Genomic DNA, 21,679 nt, shown 5'->3' on the forward strand with positions numbered 1-21,679 from the left:
ATTCTGGTCGGAGCACCAAACCCCTCCAAGAATTGATACATTTCCATGGGTTTAAATGGAGAAAAAACGATGTTGCCTGTATGCTGGATCCGCTAATGTCAGATTCTACCTTCACTTTGCAAGACAAATTTTGATAACATCTTCGGTGAATAGAAAATAATACCTACTTGATACAAAAAAAGACATAAAATTGAAGACATAAAATTCTGTTTTATTGGAGAAAATAAAACACCAAAGTAAAAATGCCTTAAAATATTACATGCCTACTATAAAAAACATTAAATAATACAATAAACATACAAAAATATGATCACAGCCTGATCACAAATACATAATCTTCTTTGGGAGAAAAGAAGGTATCAATATTGAGTGAGTAAAAATTACATTCATGCATAGAATTAAAGAAAAAAAGAAACTTTAAATGTATAACTTCCATCGAACTTTTAGATCCTGATGTTTACAAAGAAATCGTAACTTTATAGCGTCCTCAACAAATAAGTTTAAGCACTTTTGGACTGCAACAGAAGGTCATCAAACATCGTTTTTTCATGGAGAGTAAACGCAAGCAGCAAGATGGCGGATTTTCTGTCGCATTCTAGGAGTGAACAAACTTAGTAGGTGCTGACTCTGAGAAAAATAAATGACGAAGAAATGATATTGTTGTCAACTCGAGTGCTCAATTAAATTTAGCGAGATACAAATAATGACTCATCTTGTTGCTAAAAACTGAGGTCCTCAAGACTGATTCACAATGTGCTGCTTTATTAACGTCTGTTACCATTAACTGACTGATGGGAAGCACTAAATCCAGCGAAAAACTCAATAAGAGGTTCGAGTTTTCGGAACAGAGAATCTTGGATCATGCCTCAGAGCTTCAAGGTTAATATACATGAGAAAACTTGTCCTTAACACAAACAAATTATCAGGCTGATACAGCCATTTTAATTGTACAGATCCAACGGCGAGAAAAAGGAAACGATAAATTAATAGCTAAACTACGATAGATGGTATACTAATTTATACGTTAAGTTGGATAGGTATGGAATTGCGAAAAACAATTTTATTGATTTCCATCTCTTTGATTTAATCTGGAAAAGATTAAGGGCAAATTCTTGTCACTAAGTTGAGATCCAGGGTTGGCATAATCGGATAAAAGAAACGACATTACGAACAAGGTCTTAAAGTTTGCACAGCTAATAAATGTTATTACAGAGCACCTTGGAACGATTGTATTCTTGTCATTTTATCAAAATTGAGAAAAGAAGAGGTAGAGGAGTTTGACTACCTACTTTCACTCCATTTCAAATTTTTCTCTCAGAAAAAATTGCTCTACAACGCTGCCATGTTTTATTTTTTTTCAGCGATGAGCACAATCAGTGCGTCAAAAATTATTGTAAGGATAGATAGGATGAAATTTGGCAAATTTTTTTGTACTGCACAATTTTGCCAGGAAAAAATTTAATTTTCTGAAATGGATTTGCAGGACTCTCATTTTGACAGTCATTTGGTGACTTATTAAAACTTCTAATTGACCTTGCATTGGATCTTCAAAGCCAAAAAATCTGTAATTAGTAGAAGCAGCAACCTGATTCTGTGCAAAATCGTACAGTTGACACTCTATTTTATCTTACACTCTCCCTCCAAAATTTTCAGCTTTACACTTCAAGTGCTTGCTGCTTTCAATGATTAGCTCCACCAAAATTTTTTTGCTTATGACATTGTCCTGGAAGATAGTCATTATAATTGTTCGCCTTCCATGGCATAATGGTTGTGCCACTGACCCTTTCATTAAAGGTCCCTAGTTCAATTCACAGCAAGGCCACCCGAGCAAGGGTTGCCTTGGGCTGGTTGTTGAGTAGTGAGAGATTGAGAAGGGCTGGGGGGCAAGTGAAGGATTAACCCCTCAGGGGTATTTGAGGTAGTGAAAAAAAAAATGGCAACTCTGTACATCATTTGTTAAAAGAAAATTCTGGGAGGTGATGCAGGTTATGTAATCCTGTCACTCCATAAAAACTGTAGGTTGTAAGATCCCCGCTAAACAGCTTTAAAAAACAATTTTTAAAAAATCTCATGAATATTGATGTAAAATGATTGCCCAGAATAAAAAATTAGCAATCCAAGTACCATTCATTCATAAAATTTAAAATTCTAGACAAACATGATGAAAACTTCTTGTATGATACCAGCCATGTAAATGTAAACACACAAAAATAAATAGTGAGAATTGAACCGTTTGAAATAAGATCAATGAGGTGCACTCTTCCTGTCATTCATTATTGATTTGAATGTAAGTACAAAATTCCTGTGACATGAAAAAATAAAAAAATAAATTAGATCTCTGGCACAACTTCTGAAAGCTTAAAAGTTTGGGTGTAATTTTAATGACCTATTGGGAAATATCATCGCCTTGTATTTAACATCACCATACGCAGGTGTAAAAATCCTGAACGATTCCTGCAACCCAGCGCTTCTGCTTCAAAATTGGTGATTTGTCGCACTTAGGACAGTAAAGAAACCTTAAATTCTTAAGATTATGATTTGGTCTGGTCACATCTTTAGATCTACCTCACATTTGAAGGTTGAAGATTCATCTGAAGATATTTGCTGCAAGCAGAACATCAAAATACACCATTTTTGCTTCGAAAAAAAAGAAGTACCTTAAAGTGAGCGTGGTGTTTTACTGGCTGAATTATCTGTCTCAGGTGAGACAAAGATGGATGAAATTGCTTTAGTATCTTTTTTAAGTGCAGCTGATTGATCTTGTAGTTGGCGCTGCATAGTTTCATTGTTCTTTAGTTGCGTTCTGGAAAACTATCTCGCCTCTGGTCACCTTAGGCTCAAAGTCATCGAGTTCATAAACCTATAACAATACAAAAACAATTAGGTATAGAGAGGAAGATTTAAAATTTCATGGAAGAGGAAAATAACCATGAAGGGAAGGGGAAGGTGCATAACTGGATGAAATCCTGAAAAAGTAAAGATTCCTTCCGATAAAATAATTTGTTTGGTTTTGGAAAATTTACGTATAACGCTGGCAACAGCAAGTAAGAACTCCTACCAAGAAGCTGTACAAAAATCGTGGTACATTCAAAACTTTCAAAATGGGCAGACAGGTTTTGGTTGTCCTCAGCAAAGTCCTTGCGCCCATTTTCATAATTTTAAACACACACGAGAGTTCCAGCGCTATTTTTTTCTTAAAAAATCTGACCTGTCGGTGCATTACTTTTATTCCATACTTTGCATGCCACAGTATTTCAGCATGTGTTACAACATTGCTGCAGCTCATCTAATTCTTTGAATTTCACCAATTTTGATGACTGATTGATGAGAACATTACAAATTGGGCCTTAAATTTTTAGAATCCCTTCTTATGACATGTTGAGAGAGTACTGATGGTGAAAGTGCAAAACCTCGTATCTCTGTTTGGGAATTCCTGTCAAATTTTAGTTTTCCTTTGAAAAACTAGTCACTGTATTTTCTTGGAAATCCCTTGATTAATCATCTCTGTTAGCAGTATATATTCTCTATACAATAAAAACACACTAAAATACAAAAAACAAATGGGTATACAAGGCTATAGATTTTATGTCCCCTCCAGCCTTGTACACGCATTTGTTTTTTTTTTGTTTTGCTGAGTTGTTTTTGTGAGACTAGATGGCAAACAACATAACTTTCTTCACTTAATCCATTTTATATTTATCAAATTTCCAGCAATATTTGCCACCATTACCAATGTACTCCGGGTAATTTTCCAGGGACAAAAATCCTTCCCATCAAAAAGTTCAGGGGTGCTTCCTGCCAGGCATGACAGTAGATGCTTAAAAGTATTAATTGACTGGAAATTTGGCAGCACTGCCAGGACTGGTTTTTATAATGAAGAGCTGCCAGGCCCAGTGCAGTATGCAATGTGTGACAACCACAGGTTGAGAAATCAAAAACAAACCTCTTCTTCTTCATTTTCAATATCTTCATCATCATCTTCATCATCATCATCATCGTCATCATCGTCGTCATCATCATCTTCATCATCATCATCATCATCATCATCATCTATAAGCTCTCGTTGCGGGTGAATATCCATCTCAAACTGAATACGAATGTCAAAAAGCATGTAAGCGAGAAAAACTAAAGCAGGCAAACGAAGTCTAGACTGCCATGCTAGTCTCAGCAAAAACATGAAGCCAGACTTGAACGGACCTTGAACGTTCTTCGATGGAATGTAGTCATCATTCATCTGAAAAAGAAGAAAAGAATATTTTTGATGCACTTTCTTTGACTTTTTTGGACAACTTACCTTATAAAACATATTTCTAATTTAAATGACTAGAACTGAAAAAAGAAAAGAATAGATAAATGTCACATCCAAAAATTGCACCATTCAAAAGATATTTACATGCTAACCGATGGGCCAACTGATGATTGATGCATTCAGACTGATATGACTTTTGTCCATTCTCTTCTTTCCCCAGTTCTTATGGATAGACCTTAGATAAATATATGTTCTACTGACTCAGCAAAGTCAAATAATTTCAATTAATGGTTCCATGATCTTAGAACAGAAATATTTGCACACAATTTGCAATAAGCTGAAAAGGAAATGAAATATTGCATCATGACGCTGACATTGACGAAGGTTTGGGTTTACAAGATCTGAAGAGCTCTTAATACATTAAGGCCAAATGTGGATGCAACCCAAATTTACCAAAGTTTGAGATCCGAATTGGAATAGAGCTTTCTATTCTCCATTCATCGTTTGCATATCATATATGCCTACGAGTCACTGATGAAAGAAGCTCTGGCTTTATCACACGCCTCCTCAAACTACGATAGAGCTGATCCTTGAAAAGTGCGCAACTGCCAAGAAAAGAAAGGCAAACTCACCAGCCTATAAAAGGGAAATGACAGGAGCGATGGCGTGAGAAACATTTTGCGGAGGTGATCGTCGAAAGTTTCACTACAAGAAAAAATGCAGCTTCCTAAGGAGTCATGTCCTGTGGTGACACGGGGTGGAACAAATGGATTGACAGGGAACGCACTTCGAGCGACACGCAAAATGAGTTTGCCACTGTATTAAAAAGTTCAGAGGAGTATCAGAAGACTAATGATTATTCAAAAGTGATAAAAATTAAAGATTAGAACAATTATATTCGTCACGCAAAAGCTTGATGCAAGAGCATAACCAAACAGCCGAAAAATGTAAATAAACAATAATTTGATAAGTTTGAGAGAGCGCGCACAGAGTGCGTTACTAAGCCATTCAGCAACCGCGAATTTTGAAATATACAGTGAAGTTCTGGTGATCTGGTGAAGTCAAGTTAGAATTTTCGATTTCAAGTACACCAGAAAAACCGTCATCCTCTTAATTTAATTGGAATTAATTAGAAGAGTCAAAATGAAGGTCTCACTCTGACAGCAGACGACCAACCTTCTTGGTATATTATGCAAGTCCTGGAGGGAAGTTTTTTCTTCAAAGTTCAGGAGTTTTTATTTCTCTCAAAGAATGTTTCAGTGGCCACTCACTGTTACTTTTTTTTACGGCAAGTACTATCTAGATAGATGTTTGAGGCTAAGGAACACAATCTTTGGGGGTCAATTCCTCCTACAAGAAATCAAAATTCGGGAGGAAAGTTAAATAACAATGCCGGCTTACATTTTATCTATCTTCGACTAACAAAGTTGCTCACGTGGCCCTTGAAGCACCACTGCAAATTAGACAAAAAGGGATCCAGCACAGTAAGGAAATATAGCAAGGGAAAGGACTCGTGTTGATGACGGCGCAGAGATACGACTATTCGTACTGGATGGATGTCCGTGTTGCATCTGCAAAATTGAAGGCGCGATGGCGCGAGGCGTGAACTCGCGAATCGTGAGTTTTCGAGATGATGCTTCGTTGTTCCGCTCTATGATGCCAATGAGGTGTCGCTCAGACTCAGACTCGGGAGAAAAGTTTAAAAACGAGGCAAGATTTTACATAATCTCCAATCTTCAGCAGTGTCGACACTCGGTTTTTTTTTTTTCTTTTTTCAATTTGACGTCTGATTCTTTTTTATGATGTACCGGTTGTCCTATTACTCGAAAGGAAAACTCGGAAGCTGCCAGCTGGATATCGAAGCTTCGGTTGCGGGAAGACTTGCATATAAGTACTGGCCCCATAACTCCCCCAGAAGAGATAGCCGGGGATTTCTAGCGGATAGTTGTCAAAAACATTCCCCAACACTCGATTTTTTTTTTTTTTTTTTTACAATTTGATGTCTGATTTTTTTTAAAGATTCATTTTTGTAGCATGTCTAAAACTTGTATGCACCGGCCCTGTGCTGCCGTGCTACGGAATAATGCCGTATAAACTCTCAGGCGTTTGCCAAATTTCCTTAGATGGAACACGAATTTCGTGGTAAACTCATGAATATTTTCATGAGTTTACCAGGAAGTAAACCAAGGAGTAACCTCTGCCTTTATGAGGAGTTGTTACCCCCAGGCCCCAGGCGACAACTCCTCTTGCCTATGGGACGCCACGGCCCTGCACACATTACAAAATTGGTGCATGCAACTGTTACAGCTCCTAAGCGGCCCACATTGCCTATTGAGATATTGAAGGCGAACCGAGCGGACCAAGTGGGAATCAGTGTACGTGGAAAGTTAATCCACTTTTTCAGGGATAAAGCAGGAAAACAAACAATGTTCAAAGAGCATTCCAATGTCGCTAACCTTGCAAACATAAACGATCATCTAAACTAGTTTCACCTCTACTCCCAATATACTGTGAATTCAAGACGAAAATTACCGTCGCAAAGTTTACTTTTTGCAAAGAATGTACCTAAGTTGCACAATCCCAGCAACATTGAAATGCTCTCAGTTCCTTTTTGCAAAATGCGATCCAATTGGTTGTTGCTGCAAAAAAATAGTTTCCCACAACTTGCTATACATTATACAATGCTCCAGTGACCATGTAAGTTGGCCCGAGCACTAACTTTTCGGGAAGAAAGCCTTTCCCCTACCTGGTTTCTCACTTAATATCCGCCCGAGTTCCGCATACCTATCTTCCGTTTCTCCTCATCGCAGCTTCCATCAAACCGCAATTGCCCGGAAACTAGGACCGCACATCTTATCTGATAAAATCGTTCGCCCTTTAGACCGATTCTGGGGGGTTAGGCTAGACTAGTCGATGAGTCAACTGTTGATCTAATTTCATTACGTGAACGTAGAAGAAAAACGGGGTAAAAAATCACTAATGTGTGATCAATTTTCAAGGACAATTCTGTAATTTCTCCTACGATTTTAAAATAGTTTAAAACGCGTAATATCCAAAATCTAAGCTCAGATTCGGATTCCTCGTGAAAAACTGATGCGATTCCATGCATCATATGTTAGAATAGCGTGAAGGAAAGAGGTTTAATGACGTAAAAAAAAACACTAACGTGTGATAAATTTTCAAGGACAATTCTGTAATTTCTCCTACGATTTTAAATAGATTAAAACGCGTAATATCCAAAATCTAAGCTCAGATTCGGATTCCTCGTGAAAAATTGATGAGATTTCATGTATCATATGTTAGAATAGCCAATAGCGTGAAGGAAAAAGGTTTAGCGACGCGTATAGATTCTGTCGTACTATCTCTTTGAACTACGCCGCCGCGCGGGTCGCCCGAGTGAAACAGAACGGGGAGGCGCCATCTAAGCGTTCGGTTTCGTCGCGAGGAATTCCTCAACGATAAATTCTTATTCTTCCTCCTCCGCTGACCCACTGAGCACTACCCATGTTGCCACGTTGGATTCATATGCTCAAATCAGTATGTCTACGTTACATCTCTTTCCTTCACGCTATGCTCGGGTATGATACATGAAATTGTATCAATTTTTAACGAGGAATCCGAATCTGAACTTCGATTTTGGGTATCATGCGTTTTAAGTCAAATTATCCAAATTCGAAAATCTGAAATGACTGACGTGGCTTAAAATGCCATCTCGGCTCCTGTTCGATGGATTTTCCTGAAATTCGGTGTCAGGGTATGATACATGAAATCGCATCGATTTTTTACGAGGAATCCGAATCTGAACTTCGATTTTGGGTATCACGCGTTTTAAGTAAAATGTTTCAACTTCAAAAATCCGAAATGACTGAGGTGGCTTAAAATGCCATCTCGGCTCCAGTTCGATGGATTCTCCTGAAATTCGGTGTCAGGGTATGATACATGAAATCGCATCGATTTTTTACGAGGAATCCGAATCTGAGCTTCAATTTTGGGGATCACGCGTTTTAAATCAAAATCTGTCAAAATTAAAAAAATTCAAAATTCGAAAATCCGAAATGGCTTAAAATGCTATCTCGGCCCCTGTTTGATGGATTTTTCTGAAATTCGGTGTCAGGAGGTATTTTTCGACGGGAAACTCGAATTTTTAGTCCATTTTTTAAAATTCTCAACTCCAAAACGTTGGATGTGGCCTAAAATGAGCACCGGTTCTGGCCTGCGTTTCTGTTCGTTAGAGCTTTGTGAACCGCGGGATCAGGGGTACTTTTCGACGGGAAACTCGAATTTTTAGTCGATTTTTGAAACTTCTCAAATCCAAGATGGCAGACGTGGCCTAAAATGCTATGTCGGCTCCTGTTCGATGGATTTATGGCGCCCTCTTACTACATGCCTACTCTTGTATTTCTGTACAGTCGCAAATTTAGAGTCAAGGGGCGCCTGACCGTCTATGGACCAGGTGGAGTTTTTGTCCTGAAAATTTACCTTTAGACGGCAATTCTCTTTATATTTTGTCTATGGTTTTTATGCCCCCCCCCCTTTCTCGCGGACTCTCTTTTCACTTTTCTTGCCTCCTTTTTCCTTCCATTTCCCCCCTTCTTCCTTGCTTTCACTGCCCAACCTTGTTTCCTTTTCCTTTTTTCCCCTTGTCCTTTCTTCCCTTTTTTTCCTTTTTCTTTTCTCCCCTTGTTTCCCCTCTCTTCTTCTTTCGTGGCGCCTCCCAAAGGCTGGCGCCCGTGTGCGCCGCACGCTCTGCACACGCCCTAAGTCCGGGCCTGAATGTTAGGTAATTTAGTCAACCACATGCCTCTTCCTGTGTAGCTGCCTAGCTGGCCTGTTTCTCCGACTTCGTCCGCCATAAAATGACCTAGAAAGAAAGCTCGGTACGAGCCTGCACAGTGGTCTTGAAGGGGGGGGGGGGGGAATGCGACAAAGATGCACCCAAAAAGCGTTTGCAGAAGGTGAATCTATGGCGTAGACTTAAATCGCGGAAAATCAAAATCTTGGCTGATCCTATTTTCAGAATATTGAACTTTGAAATTTTGGAAGTAAATGAAAGTTTTTAACTGTATTGATCAGGTTTTTTTTTCATTTGTCCATTGAATCAGTGTCGACAGATTCACGATTTTATTTTTCATTTGAATCATGTCGATTAAATGCATACCCTCTGATTGCATGCAGACGTCCTACCGTACACTTTTTTTAAACTGAACAACTCGCCTTCAATGGCGTCTGCAGCAATTTTTGTTACGAATATGTAGTGCGTGCTGAATTCAGCCCATTACATACTCGACTCTCTGAAGGGGTTTTATGTGCGTAAGTAGCGCAATCTGTTGGTGAACGAACGAAGTAGGAATTGTGCGATTCATTAAACGTTCTGTTGTTCTCCGACAGGGTGCTCTGTTTTTCGCATGTAACCCGCGCCTTCAGAGAGTCGTGTGTGTAATGAGCTGAAATCAGCACACATGACATATTCGTAACAACAATTGCTGCGGACACAGCTGAAGGCGAATTGAAAATAACAACATAATACACGTTAAAAACATTTTAGCTCTTTGATTAACATTTTTATCAGTAGAGAGTTATCTTTCATGGTCTTCCATGGAGGATTCTCGATAAACTCCTAACGATAAATTACGTTTAGATGCAAAAGTAAATATACCTACCATGCTACTTTTCAGTCTTTGCGAGACATTAAGCCTAAACTTCCTGCCGATCGACTTTAAATTACTTCAATAGCCTCTTTGAATGCGCACCTGAACAGCAGGCTGATTGTTGTAATCGATAGACAAAGCTATAGACAAAGAAGACAAAAGGGATATGGAGGGATCTTGTCGGTGGAAAAGGGTGGTTGCAATGGACAAAGGAGGTAGGCAATAGACTAACTAACGGCAACCCACGAGAGACCCTATAGTTAGTCGATCATTTTCTTCCTTAGTCTACAGGAACCAACCATTTCAACCAATAGAATCGTTTCATACTCCCTATGTCTTCTTTGTCAGTAACTGTGTCTATTAATTTCAATAATCAGCCCACAGTTTCACTAACTTTCTCGGCATTGCTGAAGCCAGATTAAGAATAGGTTCACGCGCACCCTTTTCCGGCCCACTGAAAAAAAAGTTACGGGCTAAACATATAGACATACCGTCCGTGTCGGCCTTAGAGACCGTAACTTTCGGGTGCTTCCAACCATTTCAACCAATAGAATCGTTTCGTACTCCCTATGTCTTCTTTGTCTATAGCTTTGTCTATCAATGTCAACAATCAACCCGCAGATCTGCAAGTCAATTGACTCGACTCATCTCCACCGGGAACAGGCTATTATTATATTTAACAAATAAGGAGGAGGAAAAAGGAGTTACGAAGCTGCGTCGATTCTGTTCCGGGAACTTTCAGCGTTCCTTGCTTATCACTATGCTCGACGCTCCATCCCGAGTTTCCCGGAAGGCGGGTTAAATATGAGCCGAGCTCGAGGATTGGATTCGGGTGTAAAATTAGAGCGGGACGCGTCCGAAGCCGCATTAAGTTGCCGGCGCGAAATGAGGAGCCGCGGGCGAAAAAAAGATCGAGAGTCAATTTGAATTGTCTCATCAAATGAAGCCGTAATGGTTATAAACATGGCTCACGGAGTCGCCGGCCTGGGGTTGCCCGGCAACCGGGGAGGGATCCCGTCAAACCAGATCCACCACCGACGCAATCCTCCGCCGCGACACCCCCACATTACTCATGGTTAGAAAAGCCCCCCCCCCCCCACCCCATGCAACCCCCGCACCCCTGACGCGGCCTAGATCGTCTCTTGGATCGTCTGGAACACGTCTTTTTATGACGTAAGAGTGTCACTGATGCGCCAGATAGGGTTGGAAATTAAGCACTTTTCTTCATGTAGCCCCATGTAAAATATTCCAACTAAATCGTACAATCTGGCAACCCTGTGGTTGGCAATACTGGCTTTTCTCCACTGGACCTGTTGCACAATTCGTCGTCTCCCAGACGAGGGAACGTAACCTCATTCCAAGATTGCCAAATTGACCCAAACAATTAATTCATTTAATGAAAATGTATCTGGACAAGTTTTATTAATTTTTTTTTTTTTTTTTTTTTTTTTATGAAATCTAATGAAAACCCAGTGAAATTTCCAGTTAGAAATGCCAAATAGTCACCTAGTTTTTAAGCAATCTACGAGAGGAAATTTGACAACATTGAACCGGAGTTACGTTCTTTCGTTAGGGGAACGACGAATTATTTATTTATTTTTTTGCTCGTATTGAAAGAACTAAGGATCCTGATGTCACAGGAATTTTCCCGGAGTTTTTTGACCACCGAAAACACCCCAAAAAATCAACTAAAAAACGCCCTAAAATTTGGATTTTGGATTCTTGTCAGAGCATTTGGCCCCTCTGAGAATCGATTCATTTCCATCGATTTAAATGGAGAGAAATTAATGCTTGATATATTGAACGCTTTATAAGGAAGTGCTATACTGCAGAATTAGATGGAACTTGACAAAGGCTTAGCGTGCATCTATTACTGCTTCCAAGTCGCTCAAATTGCCGAGTGAATTTTTGAAGGAGAACTGGTCGCTGGTCAGAGCCTGGAACAAGAATTGCCACACGGCACGTTGAATGTGAAACTGCAACTGAAGCAGATCACTAGGCACTACGCTGAATCAGAGCTTTAGGATCGCTTGGCCTCTCCGAGAATCGATATATTTCCATAAGTCTAAACGGAGAGGATATGTTTAATGCATTGCGCGCTTAATAAGAAAGTGCTGTACTGAATTAGAAGTAACGTGACCAAGATTCTGCATCTGCATGTGACTATCACTGCTTCCAAGCTGCTCAAATTGCCTAATGAATGTTTGAAGGCGAATTGGAGCTGCATGGCCGGGACTGCCAGGAGGCAAGTATAAGGTCTGCGCCGCAGTTAAAGTGTCCGCGCTCAGACCAGCTCGCCTTCAATAACCTGACTTGGCAGTGTGAACAGCATGGAAGCAGTAATATTTGCGTGCTGTAGCCTGACCACGTTTTCAGCAACGCGTCATCATGGCCTACGCCGAGGATGCCACTAAACACTGTGTATTTAACGAAACATCGTGCCTATGTTCGTGTTAAGAGTAGAGTCACGACGGCCGTTGAAAGAGTTACTGATGTTTCGCGAGTCTAAGGATCCGATCATCTTGGCACCCTTTTATGACACCTATAATAATTGAGAGGCTTGGAGGCCAAGGCGCAAAAGCGCGGTTTTTCCTTTTCGAGATATACGTGTTTGAAGTTTCGAAATTACATGGATCCTTACGGCAGAAAAAAAGTTCAAACTGACTTTTTGAGGCATAAAAATTGGAATTTATGAGCGAATTTTTCACAGAATATACATCAAGACTAGTTTTACTTGAAATAATTAATATCTCACTTTTTTCAAAAACTGCACTTATGCGTTTTGTCCTCCAAACCCATCAATTGACCCTTCTTCAATGAGGAGAGTTATCAGAAATTGTCAGATGTATATTTACTTGCTCCTGCAGAACTCCCGGAACCCTGTCATATCCAGCTCCATCCTGTACCATCCAGTCGTCAACATTGTTTTTCCTCGGCAGTGCAGTAAATGCATCCTTCACAATTTCTGCGAACAAATCAATTGCAAGCTCCCTGAAGTGAATGAAATACTCATGAATATGGAGCGCTTCTCGGAGTGAAACTTTCAGAGGTCGCGAGAGGGTTTTTATATTTTTCTCTGAAATTATTTATAAACGTCAGTTTCCTCATCCCACCCTGTTAGACCGTGATGAGTTGATTTCTGGAACTTTGAGTTTTTCTGTCGAGAAGCCCTTCGTATCGATTTGTTTTTCAATTGAGGGGAAATTTAATTATAGCTGGGTAGTTCTCGCTAACATTTATAAATATGCAGGAGTCAAAGGGTCAGTTTTTAGTATTGCTTCACTCCGTGAGCGGGCATCATGTAAGTACCCATCAAAAAAATTCCTTAGATTTGGACAAACCTATATGTTTTAATATCTCTAAAAAAAGAAGACATAGAATTTTACAATTCCTGTTTTGTCAGATAATCATTGTATTATCTAACGTTACTTTGTAAATTTAATGCAATTCGTTTAGTTTTAGTTTTAAACCATGTAGATAGATACAGAAAATACTTGTAGTAGTTACTTTATACTTAAATAAAATTCTTTAAAAAAAAAAAGATTTTGACAAACTTAAATTTTAATTTCAGACAAACGGTTGACGTCCACATTTATGGTTACTTCTTTTTAGGTTCTATTTACTGAAATTGTGGAAAACTGAGAGAGAAAATATTCAAATTGTATGTTAAACTCAATGATTCAAATAGCAACACTACCGCATACATAAATAAACTAGAAATTTGAAAACAAATGTTTACACAATTATTTTAGTATTTACACGATTTCATTATTTTTTAATCGCGCCAAGTCAAACTATTCGGTGTTATAGCAAATTTTTAATCAATTGGTGTTCAGGTTGATCTATAAGTATGAATGAGGTACCACTATTTTAACTTTAAGAAACGCATGTTGCCTATCGTTGAAATGAAGGCAATTAATTCCTTCGCCATCACACCGCGCCAGAACCGCACCGTTGTTGTGAAGGAAAAAGTTTCAGTTGTTTCAAATAATGCATATACGTGATTAATGTTCTTGAAAAAGTTTTTTTCATTTTAAAAATCATATGTTGGCGGGGTTTTTTTCATTTTCCTTTTAATTAGAAACACAAGTGTATATTTTGAAAAGTTGCAATCTTTACTATTTTTCCCGTTGTTCGCAAAAATGAAGGGAATAAATTAGGTTTTTCTCAAGAAACATTTTGACCAGTATGTTTGTACCTGCAATGGATCAATCATTGTAATAAAACTTCCCAGCAGTGGCGTTGACAAGGGGGTCTGGAACACCCCCCCCCCCCCAGCCTCGATAATAATACCCTTTTTTTTACTTTTGGAGGGCAGACGTAAAATATTATCAGGGACGTACACAAAATAATGTAAATTTACAGTCACGAACTGTAACCCCCCCCCCCCCCTAAAGAATTCCTAGGTGCACCACTGCTTCCCAGTTATGTTAGACGAACGTTTTTTTACGCCTCCTGTGATGTTTTGTCTTGATGAACGAATCATTGCCTATTTGCATATTCCATCCGAACTTTTTTCCATGGCATTCTTAGGCCCTTTAAGTCTCAACCTCTTTTTGACAACATTTTTATGTTCGCAGGCTCTGTCTATCTTACTTCTTCTTACCCAGCTGCATACTATCAGCGGCTGTCATCATAAATGCAACTCGCAGTCACATACCCGAAAGTTTGACCGATGTTGAGGAAGAGGCTTCTCGCGAGAAGACAGAGGTAATTGTTACATTGTTTACTTGAAATATTTTAAGAGCACAAAAAAAAAATTCTCGGCGTTTTCACCAAGGTCCGTTGGTACTTTTACCATTTCAATTTTTTTACCAATTATTGGTAATTTATGGCTGTAGAGGCTGTATGGCGAAAGAGGTTCTAAATGAAACAAGGTGAGGAGTGCATTATGAGAGCGCCAAATCTGAAAACATAGTTTCACATGCAACATTTGATTGCTCGACGGTGAGAGCACCAAATATTCTTTGAATTATCACCCGCAAGTTTTTTTTTTCTTTCTTTTTTTTTAGCCGTGTGAATGAAAATTCCATCCTTTAACTCACCTAAAATGAATAGTAAACATTACGTGTGCCGTAACATTTTTTATGAAAACTGAATCCCCTGGTAAAAATTGGCAGTAGAATCTGTGTTCCAAAATACCATAGACCTACAGCCGGCTGTAAGATTTCCAATAGCTTCTATAGCCGGCAACACAATTTCTTATAGCCTTTTATAGCCGATGGCGACTAAGCAACAGCCTGGCGATAAAGTGTATGCTTAACGTTACTAATTACGGATGCTAGGACTTAGTGAGTTTTTGGACTACCGCTCTCTTTTTGGGCCGTAGTATCTTGATTTATTTTACGAGGAAAGCTCCGTTCTTTTGAAGGATGCCTGACATTCCTAAGATGTTGGAGCGCCTATCAATTTCGTATGATACTGTGCAATACCTCTGGTGTGAAATAGTTGCTTCAAGCGCCGCGGGCGGGCAGCCAGCGCTGAACGCGCATTGGCGCCTGCAAACCTAACAGGGATACTTCACGCATTGCGCAATGCGTGAAGTATCCCTGTTAGGTTTATAGGCGCCAGTGCGTCGCCGCTCCGCTTTGTGTTAGGCTTTAATATTTAATCTCGCGGAGTCAGCGTTTTTCAACTCATGACTTTGAAATTTTTGCACACTCTGTATGGATTATTCTCATTTTAATTGATGAAAAAAAATATGTAGTAAAGGAAAATATGATGTGTGTTTTGTAAAAATTAAGGTGATTTCGTACAAACTTAAGGATTTACAAAGCACACGAATTTCTACACAATTTCTCATAGCCTTTCATAGCCGATGGCGAAAAAGCAACAGCCAGGCGATAAAGTGTAAAGCCCGGCGATAGGAACTATAGCCCGGCTGTATAATTTTTTATCGCTTCGTGTAGCCCGGCCGTATGATTTTTTCCACTTTCTACAGCCAGCTATATGATTTTCTATCGCCTTCTTCAGTCGGCCATAAGAACTCCTATGGTATTTCGAAACGCAGCTCCTATCGCCAATTTTTATCAGGGGCATTAAATGTTATTCTCTATTTAAGCTACATAATACATCTACTGGATCAAACTCAAAAGGAAATAAAAACAGCCCCTGCAAGCTGCCCAACCTCTTTAGAGATGGCTTAATTGTCTGGAAATTGAGTAGGCTTCTGACTCATCATCTCAAAAAAACATGAAACGGCCAGATTGAAATTTCAAAAGTGAACTCTTAAAATTTTTCCAATCCTGGAAGAGCCTAAATTCTGCCGAACATTACGTATGACCAATTTAAAAAAAAAATAAAAAAATCGACCCCTCCATTAAATTGTGAAATTTTTAATATGTAGAGAATGTGTAATAGAAGATCTGATTGCATTTCTCAGGACACAAATACTCTGGAATCCTTATCAGCAGCCCTTGGTAATTCAATTGAAGTATCCTCTGACATACCGTGCCACATGGACGTTCAAGTGGTAAGTCTGAGATTTAAGTGTTAAGAATATTGTAGGGACGAACTGTTTTCAAGTTTTGAACCTGTTTGGGTACGACATACCTACTAACACATTTTTTTAAGCAGGCTTACCGTGGGTTGCAAAAAAGCACGGCGCGGCGCCAATCTTAAGAGCTCTGAAATTTTGAGTCCCCCGAGAGTAAAAGGAAGGGAGCTTCCTTTTCTTACATCTGCCTTATGTGCAAAACGAGTTAGGTGGAAATTTAGTAAAATATAGAAGCTTCCACTTTTCTTCTCGAAAAATAATGCATGTCAATTACTCGCTTTGTCTATAACTGAAATTATTTGCATTTTGCAAGAAAGGGACCAAGAACAATACAATGTCGCTAAGATTGTGCAACTTACATTCTTCGCAATAAAATTAAATTAAAATTAAAGTTTATTAGGAGTAAAGACAAAACTTGTTTAGATGATCAGTTTATATTTGCAAGGTAAAAAAACTGCACAATCTTGGCGACATTGGAATACTCCTAGTTCCTTTTTGCAACATGCAATCCAAGTGTACTTGGACTACATTTTGCAATAAAGAACTACTCTCTCTGCCTCATTGCAGAAACAACCTATACAACATTTGACCACCTATGCAGGCACGTGCTTTTAAAATTAAGTAAAAAATATTAGTTCTCTATTCCAAAATGCAATCCTCTTGATGCTCAGAAGGTAGGGTGAAAGGTAAAAAGCGCCCTCTTGTGCTACGTTACATGATAGGATTAGCTCCCTCTGAAAAGATTCGATTTGTGTATTCTGAGAATAAATTTCATAATTACTAGTTTTTGGTGTAGAAAATTATCGTTATGTTTACCTCGCTCTCCACCCCCCCCCCCTTTTACTCATTGCCTGGAAAGGGAAGGGTCCGTCAGTCCGTGCCGTTTGAAGAATCTCGAGCATTCAGATGAAAGAGCATCAAAACGAAAGCCAAAATTCAGCGCATCTCCTTTCAAAACGGTCAGAAGCTTTTTTACGACCAGAGCTATAGCAGGCTCTTGATCATAAAAGTTGACAAATACTCAATGCAATGTCGCGAATGGATCTCGACCGCGGGGCGTTGCTGCACAGATGAGCGTGGCTGCCATTGTGAATGGAAATCCGCTGGATTTCGCTTGGTATTAAATACAGTTATAAAGTAGAGCGATAATCTCGAATTTAGAACTCAAATTGGCAACACTGGGCGGAGGGTGTACCGAGAGTGCTCCGATGCTCCCGTAATAAAAACCCGCATAAAAAAGGGCCCTAACGAAATCACGAAGATGATCTTGCAAATGTTGCATCGCCCTCGAAAAGCTGAGAGGGACGCGGAAATGTCAGATGCTGCGACGGATATTTCTGGAGGAGTTCGTTCGATACTCGGTGTTTTTTCACGCGTGGACTCTCTTCGCATTTTTCCGCGTACATAAAAGGCGGGTTGAACATGATTTCACTTCATTAAAAGAGACGTGTCATGCAACGTGTTATTTGACTGAAGTGGAAAAATCAGTGTTGCCAATCAGCCGAAAGATCGATCGCAGGATCGAATTCAGGTGGTCGCAGCTTTTATATTGTGGCCGTCCACGAGAAAAGGGGACCTATGGGGCCGTTTATAAAATACGTAACGCTTCCGGGAGAGAGAATAGGACGTGGAGAGTGTTACGCCATTTTGTTTCTACGTTTTAAAGAATACGAAACAACATCATAAAAGCGTTATGAGGAGGGGGGTGGGTCGAAACATATGAAATTTAGCTTTGCACGTGTTATATCACAGGGGACATATTCACTAAAGGGTCCTATACTTGTAAATTTCACAAACCTAGGACTTGGCTAGAACCCCATCAGCGAGGCCATCTAGGGTGCTTCGGGGCCACTGGCTTCAGATGTCTTTAGGAGCGATTAACTGGGAAAACATCAAAGTCTCTGGTCTCTACATCAATTATATGACCTGGCATTTTGTCGAGAAGGAGCTCAATTCCCCAACTTCAGGGGTCAATATTTTTGACAGAGGTGGACCGATTTTGGACTTTTTGATTGCGATTAAGGTCGAAATATTCCGTACTTTCTAAGTTCGATTATATACATTTAAAACTGTGAAAGGAACCCCGATTTTCAAAAACAAGGCCTTCCCTTGAGGTCACAAAAAGGATCCAGAAAGGTTTGATAATGGTAAAATTCGGATTTCTAGGGGTTCATTCTCCACACGACCTCGCGGTCCCCTACTTCGTCTGACCTAAAATAACCGGGAGAAAAGCTTGCGCGCGGGCCGATTTTTGAAAGTTTAAAGCAGCCCGATGAGACATCGAAATATGATATATTACATTGTTAAGATAAGGCTCCAAACAGGGTTATGCCCTAGTCGTTCATGGAGGGAGAAGAAGAATATGATGATGACAATGATGCTGATGTTGATGATAGGGCTATATCTAGTCTTGTAGTCCTGACATAGTTTCAATAATTGGGCCGCTGGTGCGGGTGGTCTGGGGCACCCTGTATCACCGGCTTTTAAACACGATTTTATGATACGCGTAACTGATTTATTGCTGATGCACCATCTAATCTAACACGCTGATTAGACCGAAAAATCATAAATAGATAAGTATATAGCATATGGAAAGAACCAATATTGAATAGGCGCATTTTAAAAACGACTTACTTGTTTTAATTGATTTCTGTACACAGAAAGGTGTGTGTGTGTGTTTATTTGCGTTTTCATTGTACCTACATGGTACATCTGTTGAACTCTATAAATTCCATAGCGGTTTTCGTCACCGGTTTCCCTTAAGCTATGATCTTTGAGAAAATTTCTCATTCTAACACGTTGCAAACTAGACGGCACCCAGTACCTCTTGAATGGAAAACTAGCAGACGTCATTTCTGACTACACATGTCCGTTAATTATTTCTCTCCACCATGAAGAATATTCTGAAAAATGGCAAGACAATTCTTTTTCAACTGAAAAATGAAATAAGTTTGGAAATTTTGATACACTGGCACTCATACGTACTCGTTTGGCACGTATACTTAGAGTCTAACAACTGTACTAATTAGCATCTCCAAATGATTGGTTCGGATTGGTTGCATAAGTTGCACAAAAAGGAACTGTCCATATTTACCCTATTGGACCTCCAGTCTCTGTAAGGAAGACTTTCATGTAAACTTAGCGGCAGACATTTGTGGATGATCAATTGACTACACAATTTCCAAATTCTCATGCACTGCACTATTTACCCTGGTAAACATTGGCGATAAGAACTGCGTTTCAAAATACCATAGGAATTCTTATAGCCGGCTAAAGAAGGCTACAGAAAATCATATAGCTGGCTGTAGAATGCGGAGAAAAACATACGGCCGGGCTATACCAGGCGATAAAAAATTATGCAGCCGGGCTATAGTTCTTATCGCTGGGCTTTACACTTTATCGCCTGACTGTTGCTTTTTCGCCATCGATTATAAAAGGCTATAAGAAATTGTGTGGAAATTCGTGTGCTTTGAAAATCATTAAGTTTGATACGGAACCACCTTAATATTTACAAAACACACATTATATTTTCCTTTCATCTATATTTTTTTTCATCAATTAAAATGAGAATAATGCATACAGGATGTGCAAACATTTCAAAATCATGAGTTGAATAACGCTGACTCAGCCAGATTAAATATTAGAGCCTAACACATAGCGGAGCGGCAAGGCGACGCACTGGCGCCTACAAACCTAACAGGGATACTGCACGCATTGCGCAGCGCGTGAAGTATCCCTGTTGGGTTTGTAGGCGCCAATGCGCGTTTCGCGCTGGCTGCCCGCCTGCCGCGCCGCACCGCAGCGTGCCACGGCGCTTAAAGCAACTATTTCACACCAGAGGTATTGCACAGTATCATACGAAACTGAAGGCGCTCTAATATATTGGTAATGGCAGGCATCCATCAAAAGTACGGAGCTTTCCTCGGAAAATAAATCAAGATACTACGGCCCAAAAAGAGAGCAATATTCCAAAAACTCACTAAGTCCTAGCATCCGTAATTAGTAACGTTTAGCATACACTTTATCGCCTGGCTGTTGCTTAATCGCCATCGGCTATAAAAGGCTATAAGAAATTGTGTAGCCGGCTATGGAAGCTATTGGAAATCTTACAGCCGGCTGTAGGTCTATGGTATTTTGGAACACAGATTCTATTGCCAATTTTTACCAAAGTAATGTTAAGATCAGCATAAGCCATACTGCCATAGAGAAGTGCCTCATGTGTATTCGAACCTCAGTGATCAATGGAAGAAAAAGATTTTTTGATGCCTGAGTGGTATACTGACGAGACTTGCTGTTTCCGAACTAAAGCTGCCAGAGATTGAATTTTCCTAAAGCTTTTGTAAATTGAGCTAGGTTTGTCAATTTGCCCCTTAACTTCCGGGCATGACTTTCTCCCCATAGATATGATAGCAGAACGAGGTTTCTAAAATAAAAAGGAGCTTTCGATGTCTGACAGCTTTACTGATGAGACTTGCTGTTTCCGAACTAAACCTGTTCGAAAATGAATTTTCCTAGGCAAGCTTTTGTAAATTGAGTTGGGTTTGTCAATTTGACCGTTGACTTCTGAGCATAAATTTCACCCTGTGGGTATGATAGCAGGACGAGGTTTCTAAAATTACTTAAAAGTTTCTGTGTGTTTGAAAGTTTGCTTTTCTTGCTTGTATTAAGGCGCAATCTAATTTTCACAGACAAAACGAGTGACCGGACACTGTGTCAGTCTAGGACATGCGACCAGGGGCTGCATCGCGGGCTCCTACTTGCACCCTTTCCATCACGAATGTCTCGGCAAATAATCATCACAACCCTCTCCCGAAAATGATCACGTGACCTCAATTTTCGTTCCGACATGATCAGCCTTTTTCTACTCCATGTTAATGAATTTTGTTCTCTGTTTACTATGATAGCTATCAATAAAATTTTTTGTTTTACACTTTTCTTAATACCTTGGTTTTGTTCTTCATTTTTCTCTAGCACATGTGATAATATGCCCTTTTAAGTATGTCTCGGGACTCGTACCTGTTCTGCCGTGCCAAGGAATAACGCCGTATGAACCTTCAGACGTTGCCGAATTTCCTTCGATAAAAACCGAATTTACTGGGAAAATTGTGAATATAATTCTCCAAAAGTTTCAGAAAATTTTGTGGGCAATTTAATCTAAAATATTTGAAAATTTCAAGGAAATATACGCATGAATATCGTCAATAATACATGTTTTATAAAGGGAAATTTGGCAACTCTCGAGTGTTCATACGAGCGTTTTTCCTTAGCACGGCAGTGATGCAGTCC

At 39.5% G+C, this 21,679-nt stretch overlaps 2 protein-coding genes across 5 annotated transcripts; one reads left to right on the forward strand and one right to left on the reverse strand.

Annotated features, from left to right (window-relative positions):
- Positions 1-190: 190 nt before the first annotated feature.
- Positions 191-5,206, reverse strand: LOC109032613 (uncharacterized). Of its 3 annotated transcripts, none has more exons than XR_002008944.2 (4): positions 4,882-5,206; positions 3,944-4,234; positions 2,658-2,860; positions 191-627 (listed from the first exon to the last, which is right to left on the reverse strand). XR_002008944.2 is itself a non-coding variant. In XM_019044843.2 (3 exons), the coding sequence occupies exons 1-3, from the start codon at positions 4,924-4,926 to the stop codon at positions 2,783-2,785; spliced, it is 414 nt and encodes a 137-aa protein (XP_018900388.2). In that variant the 5' UTR covers positions 4,927-5,206; the 3' UTR covers positions 191-2,782. The 3 variants fall into 3 exon arrangements, 1 of the variants encoding a protein (XP_018900388.2); XR_002008943.2 differs by having other exon boundaries at positions 191-2,302; XM_019044843.2 differs by having other exon boundaries at positions 191-2,860.
- A 7,877-nt stretch (positions 5,207-13,083) lies between these two features.
- LOC109032536 (uncharacterized) lies at positions 13,084-21,333 on the forward strand. Of its 2 annotated transcripts, none has more exons than XM_019044717.2 (4): positions 13,084-13,198; positions 14,478-14,607; positions 16,280-16,369; positions 21,082-21,333. In XM_019044717.2, coding segments are annotated over exons 1-4 (327 nt in total). In that variant the 5' UTR covers positions 13,084-13,196; the 3' UTR covers positions 21,187-21,333. The 2 variants fall into 2 exon arrangements, 1 of the variants encoding a protein (XP_018900262.1); XR_011900344.1 differs by lacking the exon at positions 13,084-13,198 and adding an exon at positions 13,310-13,329.
- The last annotated feature ends 346 nt before the right edge of the window (positions 21,334-21,679 follow it).

Source organism: Bemisia tabaci, chromosome 8 (assembly GCF_918797505.1).
Source record: "Bemisia tabaci chromosome 8, PGI_BMITA_v3".
In the NCBI taxonomy this organism is placed as follows: Eukaryota; Metazoa; Arthropoda; class Insecta; order Hemiptera; family Aleyrodidae; genus Bemisia; species Bemisia tabaci.

What these genes read in the sequence shown, in the direction of transcription:
- LOC109032613 (XM_019044843.2), bottom strand. Translation starts at nt 4,926, where the DNA reads ATGTTTCTCACGCCATCGCTCCTGTCATTTCCCTTTTATAGGCTG. An exon ending in CATTTCCCTTTTATAGGCTG is followed by an intron (nt 4,235 to 4,881) that starts GTGAGTTTGCCT and finishes CTTCTTTTTCAG; the next exon opens with ATGAATGATGACTACATTCC. An exon ending in TTGAAAATGAAGAAGAAGAG is followed by an intron (nt 2,861 to 3,943) that starts GTTTGTTTTTGA and finishes GTATTGTTATAG; the next exon opens with GTTTATGAACTCGATGACTT.
- LOC109032536 (XM_019044717.2), top strand. An exon ending in CTTCTCGCGAGAAGACAGAG is followed by an intron (nt 14,608 to 16,279) that starts GTAATTGTTACA and finishes TGCATTTCTCAG; the next exon opens with GACACAAATACTCTGGAATC. An exon ending in GCCACATGGACGTTCAAGTG is followed by an intron (nt 16,370 to 21,081) that starts GTAAGTCTGAGA and finishes TAATTTTCACAG; the next exon opens with ACAAAACGAGTGACCGGACA.